Source organism: Vidua macroura, chromosome 23 (assembly GCF_024509145.1).
Source record: "Vidua macroura isolate BioBank_ID:100142 chromosome 23, ASM2450914v1, whole genome shotgun sequence".
In the NCBI taxonomy this organism is placed as follows: Eukaryota; Metazoa; Chordata; class Aves; order Passeriformes; family Viduidae; genus Vidua; species Vidua macroura.
Genome location: NC_071593.1, coordinates 3,025,340 through 3,044,497, shown reverse-complemented (window position 1 = coordinate 3,044,497; position 19,158 = coordinate 3,025,340). Strand labels below are relative to the sequence as shown.

At 50.0% G+C, this 19,158-nt stretch overlaps 1 protein-coding gene across 1 annotated transcript in view; it reads right to left on the bottom strand.

Moving 5' to 3' along the window:
* The window catches only part of CCDC30 (coiled-coil domain containing 30), a 34,505-nt gene that overhangs the window by 14,776 nt on the left and 571 nt on the right, over positions 1-19,158 (bottom strand). The window contains exons 3-9 of the mRNA XM_053997246.1: positions 18,298-18,418; positions 11,713-11,888; positions 10,000-10,153; positions 7,118-7,233; positions 5,195-5,287; positions 4,403-4,491; positions 3,395-3,587 (exon numbers count right to left, since the gene is read on the bottom strand). Coding sequence (XP_053853221.1) covers positions 3,395-3,587; positions 4,403-4,491; positions 5,195-5,287; positions 7,118-7,233; positions 10,000-10,153; positions 11,713-11,888; positions 18,298-18,418 — 942 coding nt within the window. The remainder of the gene's footprint in view (positions 1-3,394; positions 3,588-4,402; positions 4,492-5,194; positions 5,288-7,117; positions 7,234-9,999; positions 10,154-11,712; positions 11,889-18,297; positions 18,419-19,158) is intronic.

Sequence of the window (19,158 nt, the reverse complement as noted above, 5' to 3'; positions counted from 1 at the left end):
CATCCTTGTTCCCTGTGCTCAGGGTGCTGATCCTATCCAAGATGCTCAGCCTGGTCCATCAGGACTCATCCTGGTCCCTTCACTGTTCATAGGAAGCTTTCAGTCGCTCCTGAAAGGCTCCAAGGACCTGGGATTTGGGACAGCAGAGCACTGATCTCTGTAACCACTGACTTTTGCTCCTCCTGGCACCTCCTTGCAGGTGGGAGTCTGGACAAGTTCTCACTCTGCATTTGGATCACCCCCAAGGGCATCTGCTCTTGGGGGAAAGTTATTGGTCCTGAAGTTATAAAGGCCTCAAAGGAGCTCTGAGCAGTCCAGGTAAGGATCATCCCAGAGGAGCAGCTCAGCTTCTCTCCCCCATTAGGTATCCCACAGACCCTTTTCCAAAATCCAGGTCTTGGCACTGGCAGCCCCCCAGCTCTGCTGCCAGCAGGAGCCTGGACAGCTTCCCTTTCCTTAGGCTTGAAATCCAGCTTGGGCTAATTTCTAAAATCCCCAGCTGGACTGTCTAACTGCCTGAGCTTGGCTCTCCTGAAATGAGCTGGGACACTAGAGGGAGATGAAATCCAGCTCCACAGAACCCCAGACTGGTTCTGGAGATTCCAGAATCCCAGGATGGATTGGGTTGGAAGGGACCTTAAAGCCCATCCCATTCCACCCCTGCCACGGGCAGGGACACCTTCCACTATCCCAGGTTGCTCCAAGCCCTGTTCAACCTGGCCCTGGACACTTCCAGGGGTGGGGCAGCCACAGATTCTCTTGACAACCTGTCCAGGGCCTCCCCACCCTCACAGACAAGAAATTTTTCCTCATATGTAATCTCAAAGCCAAAGAAGTACCAAGTCCCTGCCAATCCCAGTCCATTTCCAAAGCAGCACCTCAAAGCCCCTGAGCTTTGCTCTCCCTGATGAGTTCCTGGCACCACCTGGGTCTGCTGGGGCTCCCAGAAGGGAATAGTCTCCAACACACAGGAAAGCTGCTGCAACACTGCTTTTTAAATCAAAGATATGAGCTCACCAATGTGTGAAAAGGTATTAAAAGTGGGGTGAAACACATAGACCTCTCACAGAAGAGCTAAAGGTCAACAAACCCCTCTCCTTCTGCATTACTGGGTGATAATTTGGGGTTCAGCAAGACTTTGGAGCTCCAAAAGGGATCTCAAATGCAAAACACACCTCCCCTCCTCATCTCAGTCAGCCTTTGGTCAGAAGTTGATATCCAGCAATGCATTTCTTTAGTCTCCATCCAAGCCATTAACTTTTAAGCACTTAATTTGTGCTCCCAAATCCCATGCCAGCAGCAGAACAATCCTCACTCTGTATTCCACTGTGCTGGTCCTGAGTCACAGTCTGACCAGCCAAGGCTTCTGCAGCTGTGCCAGGACCAAAAACCCTCCCAAATCCTTCCCAGCCAGGGCAGGACTGGAAAACACCCAGCAGCACTGCCTTGCCCAAGCTCCAGCCCCTTCCCTCCTCATCTCCAGGGCTCTTAAAGCCCCCTGGGAATGCAGGACACAGCAACCTCCAGCTAAGTAGATGGATCTATCCACGGGTTAAAACCCACCTCTTCATCCATCCTGCCTCTGCTCCTTGGCCCTGCATCCCTCAAAATGGTTCTTTCCCAGCTGCAGCAGCTGCCAAGCCTCTGCAGACAAAATGCCTCACATCTCCTTGGCTCCAAGCATGGCATTCCCAGGGATCTGTGACAACCCACAGAGCAAAGCAGGGATTTGTCCAAACTGAAAACACATCGTGCTTGATTTGTGGAGGGCTGTGTTCACTCTGGTCCAAGGGGGAAGAGTTTGGTGTGAGCTGAACAAGCCCCAAGTTAAACCAAAGCACTGCCATGGGGGACAGACAGACCCTGTACCATCCCACCCCAGAACTGGCCTGTGGCTCCTCCATGACAGGAGACAAACGTGGTGCCACTGGCACCCTCATTAAGGTATCTGAACTTGCCTTTGGCCAGTTTTTAGAGGCTTTTCCAGAGGCTACTGGCTGGGAATTCCACATCTCTTCCTTAAACAATCCAGCTTGGAGTCGTGTGTCCATGTGGGATACGCCACCACCAACTCCAACACCATGTTTTAACCCAGCAGCAGCTGTTAGGACACATCATTCCCCGCTGAAAACTGGGGGGAGTGCTAAAACCTCACCTCAGAAATCCCCTAGGGACACTCTGGACTGGTGCAGCTGCCAGTCAGGAAAGGTGGATCAATCCAGGCCAGCTGCAGAGAGAATTTCCAGCACAGACAGATGGCAAGAGCCCCAGCAAGGAAGAGCTCCTGGCCAGGCAGCAGAGCCTCAGTCCATGGGAAGGACCAGTCTTTGTGGGGAGAATCCCACCTACCCACCTGGCCAGACCAAAGTCTGTTTTCTTCTGTTCTCTCTGGCTGAAAATTCCCCAGCTGCTTCCTCTAAAAGGGATCAGGTGCCCTGGCAGTGATGTTCCACACAGAATTTTCCCTGGGGAAGCAATGCCAACCCAGCCTGTAGTGCCAGTGCTCCTCACATTTGAGTGGACTTGTCCTATCAGCAGGAATAGATCCAGGTAACCCTGGGATGAGGACACCCAAAATCAAGTAGGACCCAGGTTAGGAAGATACTGCTGAGGTCACATTTTGATCAAAATTGAGCAAAGCTTCTCAAGATGGATCTCAGAGCTCTTCCAAGAGAGGTGACCAGCCCCACTCACAGCAGCTGCTGCACCACAAGATAGGAAAAATTCCCTGTCCCTCAATTTGTGCATTCAGAGGGATGTTCCCATAGATCCTGGGCCTTCACACTCAGCACCATTTGACACATCTCCAAGATCCTGACCCTCAGGAAAAGCCAAAGTGCAATCTTCTGCCACCAGGGCACTTAACTGGTGATATTTCCTGGGATCAAGGAGCATCAGTGTCCCAGACAGTAGGGTCAGATGCAATATTGGGAAGGAATTGTTCCCTGTGAGGGTGGGCAGGCCCTGGGACAGGCTGCCCAGAGCAGCTGTGGCTGCCCCTGGATCCCTGGAAGTGCCCAAGGCCAGGCTGGATGGGGCTTGGAGCACCCTGGGATAGAGCAAGGCCCATGGCAGGGGTGGGACTCGATGGGCTTTAGGGACCCTTCCCAATCAAACCAGGCTGGGATTCTGTGAGGGGGAACAGGAGATGGAAAATACAACACTGCCATAACACAGGAATCTGCACTTCCAACCAAGAGTCATTTACTCCCTGCTGGTACTTTTTCCTTCCCCCTCTCTGCCAAACTAGCAGATTTTTCTGGCTGTTTTTGTTGTCAAACTAAACACAGCAGAGTGCAGGGCCAGGTCAAACATCATTCTATTTTTCCAATCAGAGAGAAAAGTAGATGGAATGAAAGAAACCCAAACCTTGTCTCTCCTATTCCTTACTCACTTTCTGGTGCAGTCCCTCCACCTCGCTCTCCAGCTGTTGCTTCTCTTGCTTGGTTTGGATCTGTGTCTCTCCCAGAATTGATTCCAGCTCCTCATTGCGCTCAACCAAACCCTTGCGCTCCTGCTCCAGTTTTTGCAGCTTGTGAAGGAGCTGGGAATTCCTGCCCTCAATGCTCTCCATGGCTTCCCGGCACCTGCACACCAAAAGCCAGCATCACCAAGGCTGGAACTGCATCCCAACTGCTCCCCACCAGCGAGGAAAAGCCAAGGTTTTCCTCACACTCTCCTGCTGATTTCCAGTCTCACATCCAGCATGGCCTGTGCCTGTCCTTATTTAGATGGGAATTAGGGGTGATGGGATCTCCACAAGGAATGATGAAGGTCTGGGCAGGAAACAGGTCAGGCACGAGGCTGCCAACAGCAAAGAGATAACAGCAAATTCAGCTGCTTGAGGTGGAGAACAGGCTTGGGAATCTGAAGGGAAAAGGGTCAGAGGGCTTTTTGAAGAGGATCAGCTCCCCTTTCCTCCCTGAACCTGCCAGACGAGGTGCAGCACCTCCTGAGCAGATATTGGGAGAACAAAGCTTTGAATTCCCTTAGAAATCCCTGTTTGCCTATTTATGGTTGAAAGGCAGGTTTTTTGGTGCATGCCTGGAGAGCAACCAAATGCAAAGAAAACTTCCCAGCACTAAAACAGGTTTAAAATCAAGGTTTTTAAACAACATGATTTTTAAACAACAGTTTTTTTGTCTGTGGAGAGCCCTAAAAGTCCAACTCTCTTTTTTTAGGAAATCAACAAACTGGAGGAAGTATCAGCATTTAACTGGAAGAAGTGATTCCTCAGGACTGCATCTCCTCCAAATTTTCCCATTTGGGAGTAAAAGAACAAAGTCCTAAAGAGTATTTAAAACAATTCAATAATCAAATAATCCTTCAAGAGAGAGCATCAGTGACACAGCACCAGGAACCAGTGGAAGTACAAGGGGTGAAGGATTTCTACACCTCTCACCTTTTGTGGAGAGTTTCAACTCCTTGATCTCCATGTTCCTGATATGGGGCACCTCCATCAGGTCCTGCTTCTTCCTGGGTGCCCTGTGCCTGAGAGAAAATCAACATTAGCACAGAAATAGGATTGAGATCCCAGAATCCCAGGATGGATTGGGTTGGAGGGACCTTAAAGCTCATCCTGTTCCATGGGCAGGGACACCTTCCTCTATCCCCAGTTGCTCCAAGACCCATCCAGCCTGGCCTTGGACACTTCCAGGGATCCAGAGGCAGCTACAGCTTCTCTGGGCAAACTATGTCAGGGCCTCACCACTGCCAGAGCCAGGAATTCCTTCCCCATATCCCATCTGACCCTGCCCTCTGGCAGTGGGAAGCCATTCCCCCTTCTCCTGGCACTCCATCCCTTGTCCCCAGTTCCCTCTCCAGCTCTCCTGGAGCTCCTTTAGGCCCTGGAAGGGGCTCTGAGGTCTCCCTGCAGCCTTCTCTTCTCCAGGTGAAACCTCCAGCTTTCCCAGCTTGGCTCCAGAGCAGAGGGGCTCCAGCCCTCAGAGCATCTCCCTGGCCTCCTCATGCAGCTCCAGCAGCTCCACATCTTTGCCATGTGAGCACTGAGTGAGTCCAAGGCCACCCGCGTCTCTCAGAAATAAAACACAAGAGCACATCAGCTTCATCTCTCAGCCCTAGGAGCCAGATCCTCCAACCCCAGAACACCCAGGTTCTTACGGCCAGCTAGGGTCTGGGATGCAGAGGGGACCATGTTTTTCTGGAATGACAAAGAAACAGCCCTTGGAAACACCTGCAGTGAGGCCATTCCAACTCCCTCTGCCGCTGCAGGCTCTGGCCTCTCGCTCCGCTGGTACTCACAGATCTCCTCCTTGAGCTGCTCCACCTGCAACACAAAGCACCTGAACTGAGTTTTGGTGAACATTCCATTTTCATCTTTATTACTTATGCATTACTATTCCTCATCCTGAGGGATTGATTGAGATCCTGTGGATGCTCCAGCTGCTGAGTGGCCTCAGATAAGGAGCAGCAAAAGTGGGAATGCTGCTGCTCCAATCCATTAAGGGATGATTTTTCTGAATTTATTTCACTTCCTGACCACACCCACATTGTGTCAGATTCCAACTGCTGTTTCTGAGGACACCTTTCAGTGTCTTCCATCCATGGGATCAATGGAATTCCATTACCAGCAGTAGCTCTTCACCCCACAGTCACAGCTCATCCCAGACCAACTGCCCAGCCTGTTCCTCCCCTACTCTTCATAACCCACAGACAAGAAAGCACCTTTCAGGACACCAAGATGCTGTAGTCAGTAATAAAGCACATTTTCTACTTCTGTAAATTAAAAATTGGGGGGTTCCCAACTTCTGTGCCAACAGTCAAAACCCAATCCTAAAGAATAAAGGGAATTTCCTTTTAGCTTAACATGTGGCTGGAACTGATCTCAACCTGGCTACATTTTTTCCTGTTCAGTGACCAAAATATATTACATGTATCTGTATGGTTTTTGTCTATATAGACATATATTATTTTTTTTAATATTTTATTTCTACTTTTTTATAAGCTATTCATACACTTCTGTATCCAGAATAACTGAAAGAAGCAATTACCTACAGAAAGGAAAACATTATTTGTAATAAAAAATAGTAAACAGAGGAATTTGAACTAAATTATGGTTTTTTGCAGCTCCAGAAAGAGGCTGTGCTGTAAATACAAGGCTTGAGGTGACAGACATGGAAAAACCAGCAACTTTTTTAAATGCAAAGAACAAAACTATGAAACAATCTGTACTATAATAAATACTGTAAAATTTTGAACACCTCAAATGGTAATAAATCCCATTCAAGATATAATCTGATAAATATTATTTGAAAAGTATCTTCTCAGAGATACTTCTATTAATTTAGCAATACTCATTGGACATGAGAGAACTGCAAGACAGCCACGAGCTCTCAGTGCTGGGATGGCAGAGGCAGGCTCTCAGAGGCTGATATAAGGAAATCAGGAGATAAGAACAGCAGTAGATTTTGTGCCCAATCATACATTTTAAGAGGAAGCAGACTCTTCTATCCCTTCCTTGTTGGCAACCTCATTAAGGAATTATCTGGTTGATAGTTCCTTAATTGCTCCTTAATTCTAGGTGGCATTTAGAGGATCCTGGCTGTATAACACCAAGCATTTAACTAATAGTAATGTAATTAACTCCATTTAGAGAACCCTCAGAAAATAAGCAAATCAATCAATGTGGCTGAGTTAAAAACCAAAGGGGCTGAGAGGAATCAAAAATTACCATAAATTACAAATGGATTTCTAACCATCTGGTGGGGGTTTTAGGCTAAACTTAGGTAAACTGAACTCTTTAATCCAGTCCAGGGAAAGGCACATGTTCCTTACTCTATTTACACACTTGAGTTGGGGTAAACACTGATAGCAGGGAGCTGATCCCTCTCCATGGGCACAGGAAAATGCGTCCCAAAGTCTTCAAGCCACCACTCAGTTGGAGTCCCTCAAACTCCTCCTGCACAGAAGGAAGTTCCCAGAGCTGCATTCTGCCTACTTCCCAAATTCTACTGCTCCATGACACAGCCAAACTGCACCTCTGGAAAGACTGGGCATAGAACAGGGAGGGGAGAGGGGAAGGCAGGGCAGGTTTGGGAGCAGGGATGATTTTCAGGAGCCAGCCCAGGATTGTTGGCTTGGCTTGGTGGATCCTCACCAGCTCCAGGAACGCTTTCCTCTCCAGGTCGAGCGTCTGGACCCGTGCCCGCAGCGCCAGGATCTCCTTGTCCAGCTGCTTGTTGTGCTCCATGGCCCTCTGGAGCTCAGTCCTGTCTGGAGACAGCAGCACCAGGAACGTGGTCACTGGTCCAAGCATGGATTCTAGGCTGATCCCACACGTGGGAAGGTGGGAGGCAGCATGGACATGTCCCACATCCACTGGAAACACATCCTGCATCCACTGGGAATACAGGGGAATACATCTTCCATCCACTGGGAATACATCCTGCATCCACGTGGCAGCACATCCCACATCCACGTGGTAACACATCCTCATGGGACACATCCTCATGGGACACATCCTCGTGGGAACACATCCCACATCCATGCCCTCTCCCTCTCATAGCAAAGGTTGATGTCCCTGGAGATCCAGGCTCAACAGCAGTCTCTCCATCATTATTCCAGGGATTCAGTTTACCTCTGGATCATGGAGGTAAACCTCATTTAAATCACTCACCTCATCTAATATAGGTTTCACTTTCTCTATGGGAAACCTCAACATTTTCACCATAAAATTCATCACTGCCACAAGCAGGAACACAATCCCAGCCAATGTATCCATGCTGTCCACATACTAAAATTGAATGGAATGGCTACAACTGAAAAAATTGTGCACCAATTTTTCTATGGATCAATGGATCAATAAATAAATGAATCCCAACACCAATTAATGCACATTCCCAATACTTCCAGGGCAGAAATAGGAAGAGGTGTTTGCATTATTAGCACATGTTGAGGACACACTGGTATCCTCCTGTCTTGGGGAGACAATTTTTCCTTAGAGAAAAGGGAAGAAACATTATTCCCTTTTCAGCTTAACATTAGGCACAGGAAATTTGAAACTTAAATTTGTCTTCTATTCAGGCAAAAAAAAAAATCTACTTTTTTGGTTCTACCTTGGAAAAAGCAACAAATTCCTTTTTCAAACAAGGATTTTCAGTTGTGTCATTTAAAATAAAAAGCAAAGAACATCTCCACCTCCAGAGAATGACAGAATGGCTTGGGTTGGAAGGGGACCTTGAAGATTATCTCATTCCAACCCCCATCTTCCACCAGAATGGAAATTTTACTCAAAAGCCTGTTGACTACTACACAAATTTATTATAAAATTATGATAAAATTATGATTAAAAGGTTGATGAAAGGATAATAAAATTCCAGCTCTTTTCCTCTTGCAAAAATTCTGACCACCCCCTATTTTCCCATTCCTTCTCCTGTTTTTCCCCCTCAGGGTCAGCCTTTGGGGCTGACCACAGGGGTGATTCCACAAGGACAACAGTGTTGGGATGTGGCAGCCCAGTTCTGCTTTGGAAAAACCCCACAACATTCCTTATGCACTTTTTTAAATACCATTTAAAGCCTTTCCTCACCAAAATCCCACTAACTGGGCTCAAATTGGTCAGGAATTCTTCCCTCCAATGCACACAAGTTATCACTGAACCAAAATATTCTGTTTAAGGGGTTTTACTACAGATGAGTGACCCCAGTCTAGGTTTTTAGTAGCAAATCAATTAATTCCCAGAGCAGCTGGCTCAGAGCTCGCCAGGAGGAGAAGCTGTGCAGAGACACAGAGCCAGGGCAGCCACTGGGACATTGTCACCCTCATTTTGCACACACAGAGACAAACCCCAGAGACAAAACAAGCATTAAACCCTTACTCACATTTTGTAAAGCTTTGTATTCATCTAGCACCTCATAAAGCACAGATTTCCCTGCGCAGGCTACAATCCATGGGAGTCCCAGGCTGGAGCTGTCCGTGCTCCAGAGTCAGCACTGAAGCTGCCACATCACTCATCCCATCCCTGGGGACTATGGATCAATCCCCACCCAGTACAGGGATGAAAAGGCTGGGAATGATGGGACTGGAGGCTGGAGAGGAGCTGGCAGGGCTGGAGAGGAGCTGCTGGGGCTGGAAATGAGCTGCTGGGGCTGGAGAGGAGCTGCTGGGGCTGGAGAGAAACTCTCAGGTCCTTGTGCTGTGTGTGAGCACCAAGGGGAGCCCCAGGATGTGCAATTCTGCTCTAAACCTGCCCCAGATAGTGCCAGTCTCCTGAAGGTAGCTGGTCCCTGCAAAGGCACACGGGGCTGGGATGAGTCACCTCATCCCAGTTGCTGTTCTCCAATGAAATTCTGCATCACAGATTTGGGGACAATGCAAGGAATCCCCCAAAAGAGCATCCAGACCTGTGTCACTAAGGACATTTTCCATGGACATTTCACTCCAAGAGCAGCTTTACCATGTGTCCCTCCAGAAAACTGTTTATTTCTACAGTGAGAATTTATTAAAAAATCCTTCTAATAAATAACACTTCAGGGCTGGTCAACAGTTATTTCAAGAAGGAGGTAAAAAGGAATATTCTCAGCAAGGACAATGTACCAAATCACTTCCCCACCTCTGCACTTGCTAAGGATCCTATGGAGGCAACATCCCAAACTGTACCTGGAGAGCCCTGGGATAAGAGGTCCAGCTCTGCTAACTAACCCTGTGCACATGGTAATTCAGCTACTCTGCTTCCAGGCCAAGTCATCATTCCCTCCCCATCCCCTCCCAGGGCAGAAAGCTCTCCCTGGAGAGGAGACAGGAAATTCCCAGGGACAGGAAAGTCATCCAGACTGTGCAGCTGCATCACAGATCAGAGATTCCCAGTCTCAGAATTAATGGATTTGTGACTGTTAACGACAGCATTCCCACCTCCTACGGAGCAGGCTGACTCCTGGCACTGGTTTTCCCACATTCCAAACAGAGAGGACAGAGGACAGACTGCCCCTGCCTCCCCAGGGCTAAGAGCATGCCAGGAGTGGCCACCAGAGCAGCACTTACCTGCTCCACTCTTCTCTCTGCTTTGTGTATCCAGCCCTTCTGCCAGCCTCTGGATATCTTCCTGGGATACCACCAGCCTCTGTGGGGCCTCATCCACATCTCCCACAACTCCTGCAGGCAAAGCTCGTTCCCCCTCCAGCTCTTCCCTGCAGAACTGAAGCACAAGGGTTAATGTGCCAATGGAAATGAGGAACTCTGTGGAGATGTGACCAAGGCAGAGCTGTTTGTCACCCCCTCCACGCTGGTCCCATTGGAAAATGTGTATTTCCTCATCTCCAGTGCCAGTTCTGGGACAAAGCAAAGGCGATGCCCTGCCCCGAAATGTGAGGTGTTCCCTGGGTCTCAGAAGAAGGGATTATTTCCTGCCCAGGCTGGACACAGTGTGAGGATGAGGCTGTGACACTGTTTGGACTCTGGGTTTTTTACTCTAAACCCAGTAAAAACCCTCCCAATCTGCTTAAGGACAAACTTGAAATGAGGGAGAGCAGAAGTGTGATGAAGAACAGCTAAGAGGGCTGGGAAAGGGGCTCAGCCTGGAGAAAAGGAGGCTCAGGGGGATCCTTGTGGCTCTGCACAACTCCTGACAGGAGGGGACAGCCAGGAGGGGATCAGGTTCTGCTCCCAGGAAACAAGGATGGGACAAGAGGGAATGGTGTCAAGCTATGCCAGGGGAGGTTAGGATCAGATATTAGGGATCATTTCCTCATAGAAAGGGTGGTCAGACGTTGGAATGGGCTGCCCAGGGCAGTGGTGGAGTCACCATCCCTTGGAAGTGTTCTAAAACCCTGTGGATGTGGCACTAGGGGGACATGGGTTAGTGGTGGCCCTAGCAGTGCTGGGGGAATGGTTGAACTCAGTGATCTTGGAGGGCATTGGCAATCACCTCGGTGATTCTATGAAATCCCAACCATGGAGCCAGCAGGAAAACATGTATTTCCTTCTTTCTGTCTCCCCAGGAAGCTGTGTGCATTCCTGCTGCTGTGGGAATTCAGCTCCCAGTGCCTGACAGGTGTGAGCAGAGCCAGCCTTGCACACAGAGATGCTCCTGAATCACAGCACCACCAGCCCAGGGCCATGTGTCCCTCAGTACTGCCATGTGTCCCTTGGCACTGCCATGTGTCCCTCAGTACTGCCATGTGTCCCTTGGCACTGCCATGTGTCCCTCGGTACTGTCATGTGTCCCTTGGCACTGCCATGTGTCCCTCAGTACTGCCATGTGTCCCTTGGCACTGCCATGTGTCCCTCAGGGTCATGAGGGGGATTTTCAGTTCCAACATATCTTGACTTACAAGGGTTAGGGTTACCATGCCTTATACTTGGGAGGAATGTTTCCACCAGAGTTATCCCAAACCCTTGTGAAAATCCATCAGTTTTCCCAGCTCCTCCTGGGAGCTCTGTGGGTTCACTATTTTTTAAAGACCTCTGATTTCCTGGCCTGCCCATAAGAGCTGGACAGCTGTGCCAGGGCCTCACCACCCTCACAGCCAGGAATTCCTTCCCATTATCCAATCTAGACATATTCTGTCAGTTTGAAACCATTCCCCTTGTCCTGGCATTCCAGACTCTCACAAATACTCCATCTTTCTTGTAATTCTTTCAAGTATTTCAGACCCAAAACTCCACAGTGGCCTTAGAGACAGGAGAAACAATTTTCATTACAGAAATATCCCCAAAATATTCCTTTCCCGCAGCCTGCCACGGAGCAGGAGGTACCTGGAGCCCATCAATCCTGCTGTGGGATTCCAGCTGCCGGGCTGCCACTTCCAGCTTTCCCAGCAGCGCCGCCCGCTCCACCAGGAAATACGCCACCTGCTCACTGGCAGCACTGCAGGAGATCTGGGATAAACCTTCCTGCTCCAGCATCTCCTCCACCTCCTTCAGCTGGGTTTCTGCAAGGCAAGGCTTGGTGTCAGCAGAGGAGAAACAAAGGGCAGGGTTTCCCGGAGATCTGTCCCAGTTCCTCTGAACATTTCTCACCACAACAGTCCCGTTCCTCCTGGAGCCCAACAGCTCCTCACGTCTCTCCTGCCTCCCACTTCCTCCACTGCCTCCCTGTAAGAGGCCGTCTGAAGCCCCCCTTACTCTCCTTATGCCTTCCAATTGCCACGAGGAGAAACCCCTTCCCCCTCTGCAGTTCTGGCTTGGAGGGAGCGGCAGTGCAGGTGCAACTGTTGTACCCTCATGCTGGCTGTTCCAAACCAGGCCTGACAAGGAATTGGCAAGGAATTGGCAAGGAATTGGCAAGGAGTTGGCAAGGACCTGGCATGGACTCAGCAAAGAACGGCCCACTGCATATTTGCCCACTCTCCACTCTTAAGCCAAATGAACTTTTGGGGTGACTCTAGTGGTCTCTCACTGAAGACCCCTCACCTGCCTCATTACCACTGTGACAGATGGAGATGGAAAACCCTGCTCCCAAGGACTGAGACTGAGACCCCTGCCACAGGAAGTGGGGAAGAGGATGGTGTGACCACTAATGACATGACCTGTTCTCTTTCAGCAGCTCCAATGGACTTATTCTCCATTGTGTTTGTCCTGCCTTGGTGGTTTCAGTGGACTCACCCGTTCCCCCCTCAGCAATCACAACAGACTCTCATTGTCCTGCATGTTCCCCCCTCTTTCCTCTGTGGACTATAACTGGACCCCTGAGCTGACCAGAACTTCGGAGACTCCCCCGACACGACAGATGGATCCCCATCGTCCGGAGCACTGAGGATCTCGCCTGTGTTGGTAGCTATTCCCATCCCCCTCTTCTCTCTCTCTATCCTTCTATCTCCTTTCTGATCCCCCACTATCACATTTACTGTTTTGGCCCCTAATAAAGGTGCATTTGTTGTGATTAACTGATGGTCCCCTGCTGTTTGCCTTTTTGCACTTTTGGGATTGGTGAAAAGAACCATCACGATTCCTTTGTTCCTACTCACGATTCCTTTGTCCCTGCGGGCAGATCGTGACACTCCCATTCCCTGCTATCCATTATCTCAGCCTTATTCCCTCTCTCCCAAGGTTTCTCTTCACATACCCTTCCCTGCCTGCTAAGCATGTGATAGCACCTGCTCCCCCCAGGCAGAGTTCTCCCAAGCTGGTTTATCCTCAGCCCCTTCAACCCCAAGTACAGCTTGGTAGAAACTAAACACCAGATTAAACAGATACTGAGAGAACCAGAGAATCATTAAGGTTGAAAAGACTTCCAAGATCATCAGTTCTGACCCTCAGATCATCAATTCCAACCTTGGAGAAAAACCAAACAGACAGACACGGAAACAAAGATGTTTTCTTTGGCAGGAGACACACAAACCACCAGATCATTCCTAGAGAGTGTCACTATTTTCCCAAGGAACGTCTAGGAAGGAGGCAGATCTGAACCCCTTTAAGAATTAAACTGCCAGTGCTTCAATATTTATCCAAAAATTCTAGCCAGGAAGACTCTGTACTGGGAAAAACTTCCAGACTCAAGGATCTCTAAGGCAGAAAGGTGACAAGAAGACTTGCAGGAGTCAGTTTATGGCTGGGCACCGTTGTGTTTGTGCAAACAACATTTGTTAAAAAGACCCCCTGGTTGGTGTGGTTGGAATTTACCTGCCAGGAGAAAATGAGGAACCTTTGGTGTCTGGCATGATGAGGGCAGCAACTCCTGCATTGGATCCAGCAGCTTGTGGAGCTAGGGAAGGGCTTTTCAAACACTCCCTGTGTAATTCATATTAAAACCAAAGCCAACAGACCAAATTTCTAGCCCAAACCAGATTGTAAAGGCTTCCAAGTGTTGTAAGATGGGAAGTGCAGGGAGCTGCATAGAGGTAGGAGGGATATTCACACTCTTTCCCTGCTCAGGGATCTGGAGTTGGACAGCAGAGGTTCAGCAGAGCAAATATTCCTCAGACACAGGACATGCAGAGCCCTGGACAAGCGTGTCCCTCACTCTCATGCACTGATTTAACACAGACCCAGCACAACCACGTCCCGAGGCCCCGATCGATCCCATGTTTCCACTCCGCGCTTCGCAGCCGGCTCCATCCAGTCCAGTGGATGGAAAACACCCTGCGGTTTCCCAGGCGTCTTCCCCAGGGAGACAAAGCACAGCCTGGTCAATACAGGGTCAAACAGGGCTCCCCAGCAGCTTCCTGCTGCAGCACAGCACACAAGGCAGTTTGCAGGATCAAAACTGCTCCTTGTGCCTTGGGAAAAGCCCATGGATCACACTAAACTGAACCCCAACCTGCCTGGCAGCTTCCTCCTACGATTTTGCCAAATCCCAGCTGAAATGAACAGAAACTGCTCTGGTTTATGCCCAGGATGGGACCCCCTGTGCCCTGAGCCACCTTCACCTGCCAGTGTCCCCCTTGTCCCCAGCCTGCAATGCAGGGTGAAGTGGCATCATTTTAGATCCCAGACATATTCCAGAGGCTGGAGAGGAAAAAGGATTTGTGAGGATGAGGGGGGTCTGCCCACACAACACAGGTTACCTACGAGTAAACCCCACTGACTCCTTACAAACCCCTTCCCTCCCTCATCCAGTGTTTGGGAAAAGCCAACCCTTGCCCCAGGCACTGTCACACAACAGCTCCACTGGCATCTCCCACCTCTGTCCATGCTTGTTTGGAAGCAAATTTTACATTAATATTTGTATTTTCCTACCCCAGGAATACTCTGAGAAACAGCAGTCACCTCACCTCACCACAGCCCTACATCCTCCAGCCCTGCTGGGTGTGTTTAACCTGCCCAGCTGTTACAACAAACAAGCTCAGACTATGACTGTGTCTTCTCTTTATTCCACTTTTAAATAAATCCAGGCAGCTCCCCCAGTGCTGTGTTCCAGTGCCATTCCAGTTGTTTCTCAGGAAGGCTTTTGGGAGCACCATCGATCTGCCCTCCAACAACACCCAGTGCATTCAGCGAGAGCATCAGAAGCGGATCAGGAACTGCCTGGAGGGAAGGAAAAATGTCACTCTGGGCAGAGGTATCAGATGAGGTGACGCTCAGCTCGATGGCCCAGCATCAACCAGCCTTGGCTGCTCCCTGTAGGAACCTGCGAGCCCGGCACGGGCAGGAAGCAAATGTGCAAGCACAGATTTACTCTTCATCTTCAAAAACTGCTCTGATGGTCACCAGCAGTAACCATCCTCAGGGTCTAAAGGAGGGCTGGAGAGAGACTTTGACCAAGGGCCTGGAGTGCCAGGACAAGGGGGAATGGCTTCCCACTGACATAGGGTAGGGTTAGATGGGATGCTGGGAAGAATTTCTTGGCTGTGAGGGTGGGCAGGCCCTGGCACAGGGTGCTCAGAGCAGCTGTGGCTGCACCATCCCTGGAAGTGTCAAGGCCAGGTTGGATGGGACTTGGAGCAACCTGGGACACTGGAAAGTGTTCCTGCCCATGGTAGGGTGTGGAATGGGATGAGCTTAAGATCCCTTCCAACCCAACCCATTCCATAATTACACGATTTTATGAAACAGCTTTTAACAGATCAAGTTGCTCTAAGTGATCCCAAACCAAGCAGAGTTTCTGATTTGTTTGCCTGCTGTTGGAAGAGGGAGTGTGCTCAGACCTGAGAGCCCACACGGGGGGCTCCAGGCTCCTTTCCCCAGCTCTCAGCTCAGGTGTATCAGCACAGATCCTGTCCTTCACCCTGCATCATTCACAGCTCAGGCTCCTCCTTTGTATCGCTGGCTTGAACCAGCCACTGTCCCCAGCTGCCCCTTCCCATTCTCTTTTCAGTGCTTCCAAAAGCTACCAACCACCATCCTGTCCTCTTGCCTTGCCCACATTTTTAACAATCCCAGCAGACCACCGTCTGTCTTTCCACAAGCCCCTTCTCCCATGCCTGCTGAGACACGTGGGTGTCCTGCAGAAATAACAGGGGGAGCAAGACTTGGAGCACAAACCCTATGGAGAGCAGCTGAGGGAGTTGGGGGGCCTCAGCCTGGAGAAAAAGAGGCTCAGGGGGGACCTTGTGGCTCTGCACAACTCCCTGACAGGAGGGGACAGCCAGCTGGGATCAGGCTCTGCTCCCAGGGAATAGGGACAGGACAAGAAGAAATGGCCTCACAATGTGCCAGGGGAGGTTCAGGTTAGACATTCATTGAAAGGCTGGTCAGGCACTGGCACAGCTGCCCAGAGAAGCAGTAGAGTTACCATTCCTGGCATTGTTCAAAAAACGTGTGGATGTGGCACTTGGGGTGGGGGAATGGTTGGATTTGATGATCCTAGAGGGCTTTTCCAACCTAAACATTCCCATGGCTCCAAGAACTCTGATGAAAAGCAGGGGCCTGGGGAACAGACACAGGGATGCAGCATAGAACCCTGCAGCAGGGACACATGAGAGACCTGGAGCAGCCCAACAGAGGCCTCAGGGATTGTGCAGCATCTCCAGCACAAGCACATCCAGTCACTCTGAACTGGAGATGGCCAGGGGGACTTTTTTATGATCTAGAACCATGGAACCACAGAATATCCTGAGCTGAAAGAGACCCACAAGGATCATCCAGTCCAACCCCTGGCCCTGCACAGACACCCCAACAATCCCACCCTGTGCATCCCTGGGAGCGTTGTCCAAAGGCTCCTGGAGCTCTGGCAGTGCTGGGGCCAGGACCATTCCCTGGGGAGCCTGGGCAGTGCCAGCACCCTCAGGGGGAAGAGCCTTTCCTGACACCCAGCCTAACCCTCCCCTGGAACAGTTCCAGCCATTCCCTTATGTCTTTTCCTTGGTCCCAGAGAGCAGAGATAAAATCCTCCTCCAGAGGAGCTACAGCCTGGGATGAGCTCAGCCCTCAGCCTCCCCTGCTCCAGCTGAACAAACCTGGCTAAAAGGACCAGTCACTCAATAAAGTGCTCTACAAGGACCCAAAACATCTCAGTGCTGGCACCTCTCCCTGCAGGTGACAGCCCAGAGTGAGCAGGGCTTCCAGATTCTTAACTTATCCACACACATCCCAGGATAGCAGCCAATGCCAGCAGTGAGTCAACAACAAGTCCTGAACCTCAAAATCTGAGTGATATCCCAAAAAAAAACCCCTCCAGAAACACTCTACAGCACCAAAGCCACACAACCCCCTCAGGGACAACACACTGGGAACAACTGGATGGCAACCAGCAATCCCTCCCGGACACACCGAGATCCATGGACAAGGTTCTCAGCTTCCATTCCAGGGGTAATCATTGCTCAACAGCCTCAGGAACCCCTAAGAAATGGAGAAAGGCCAGAGGAGCAGATCCAGCAGGACGAAATTAGTGCATTCCAGCTTTGGGGACATTCTGTCTGTGTCCTGCCACCTCGTGGAAAGGGAGAGAACCAGGAACGGAGTTTTCTGCCACAGCCAGGCTCCCAAGAGCTCATTATTCATTTCAACCTTTGTAAGCAGCCTTTTCACCACAAACCACGGCTTTAAGTGACCAGAGACATCAAATTTTTAGGTAAATCCATCTTTGGAAAGTGACACCACCAGATGTGCTCCCTGAAAACCCAACCAATGCTCAAAATTTCCCCCAAACTTCTGCATTTGCTGCCCCAAAGCCTGAATCACAAAGAAACTCTTTAAGTTGTGCCATCACCCCAAATTTTATCTTAAGACCAGAACAACACAGCACACTAAAGGAGTTAATGGTGACATGGACTATGAGCACCACTGAAAGTGCAACAGAAGACTGAAGAAAATCAAGAATTAACCTAGTAAAAGTGACCCTAGAGTTTGAAAATAAATTATTTCAAATTAAGTAAGGGAAATCATTTGTTTAAACAAAATTACTGAAGCTCTGAGGGGCCCTGAGCAACTTGGTCTAGTGGAAGGTCTCCCTGCCCATGGCTGGGGGTGGAATTGGATGAGCTTCAAGATCTCTTCCAACCAAAACCATCCTGGAATTCCGTGACAATGAACACCCAAGTTTTGAATCATCAGAACAAACAATTCCTGTCCCCCTCATTGTTTTAAAAAATGTGGGGTTTGTGTAAATCAAAGCCAAGAGCAAATTCACTGACTTGGTGGGAGCAAGAGATAACTTAGAGCTGGAAACCAAAGAGCACCATCAATTCTGGTCTTCAAACAGCCTCTGGAAGATGCTTCGTGCAACAACAGAGCTACATGGAGAAGCTGCCAAACTCCCTGAATAAAGGCAGTAAAAGCAGGCAAGAACCTCTAAATCAATTACAAATCTGTTTGAACAGCTCATTAACACTAAGAAACTTCTCAAGCAACCACTGAGAACTCTAAAAAAAAAAAAACACAAAATGCTGCTCAGCTCTCCATGAAGCTCCAAACACCTGCCAGTGCATTCCCAGGGCCCACACTCCAGAGGGAAGGAATTACCCTGCTGCAGCTGTAGCTGGGCCAGCTCCAACCTGAGCTGCTCATTCTCCTTCTCATACTCAGAGGCAATGGCATCCCGCTCCTCCGTCAGGGTACGGACATGGCCCACGTAGCTTTCCACCTGGAATAAAGAAAAACCTGCTATTCCCATGCCTGCTGGTGCTTCCGGCGAGCCAGCAGCACAAAAAGTTCTCCACCCCATCATGTTTACAGGATAACCTCAAACATTTGCAGGATAATATGTCTTATGCCTTTGGGACACCTGGGAATGGCAAAAGCTTGACTGGGAGGTGGTGCAGCTATGGGGGCGCTGGGATGTGGGAGCTGCTGGGCTCACCAGGGGCTTTTGGATGCCCCATATGAGGAATGGGGATATAAACCCCAAGTTCCCAAGGGCAGCAGCATGGCAGTGACACACCTGGAGCTGCTGCAGCACAGAGGGGGGATCAGGGGATACAGGGTGGGTTAACCCCAGGGGGATTCCGGAACCACTGAGGTTGGAAAAGGCTCCCCAGTGTCCAGCCTGCAACAAAACTCTATCTTGTCACCAGACCAGAGCACTGAGTGTCACGTCCAGTTGGTCTTTGGACACCTCCAGGGATGGGGACACCATCACTGCCCTGCTCAGCCCCTACCAATGCCTGACAACTTTTTCAGTGAAGAAATTTCTCCTCGTGTCCAACCTGAATCGCCCCGAGCACAACTTGAGGCCGTTCCCTCTGCTCCTGTCCCTGTTCCCTGGGAGCAGAGCCCGACCCCCCCTGGCTGTCCCCTCCTGTCAGGAGCTGTGCAGAGCCACAAGGTCCCCCCTGAGCCTCCTTTGCTCCAGGCTGAGCCCCTTTTCTGCTCCCTCAGCTGCTC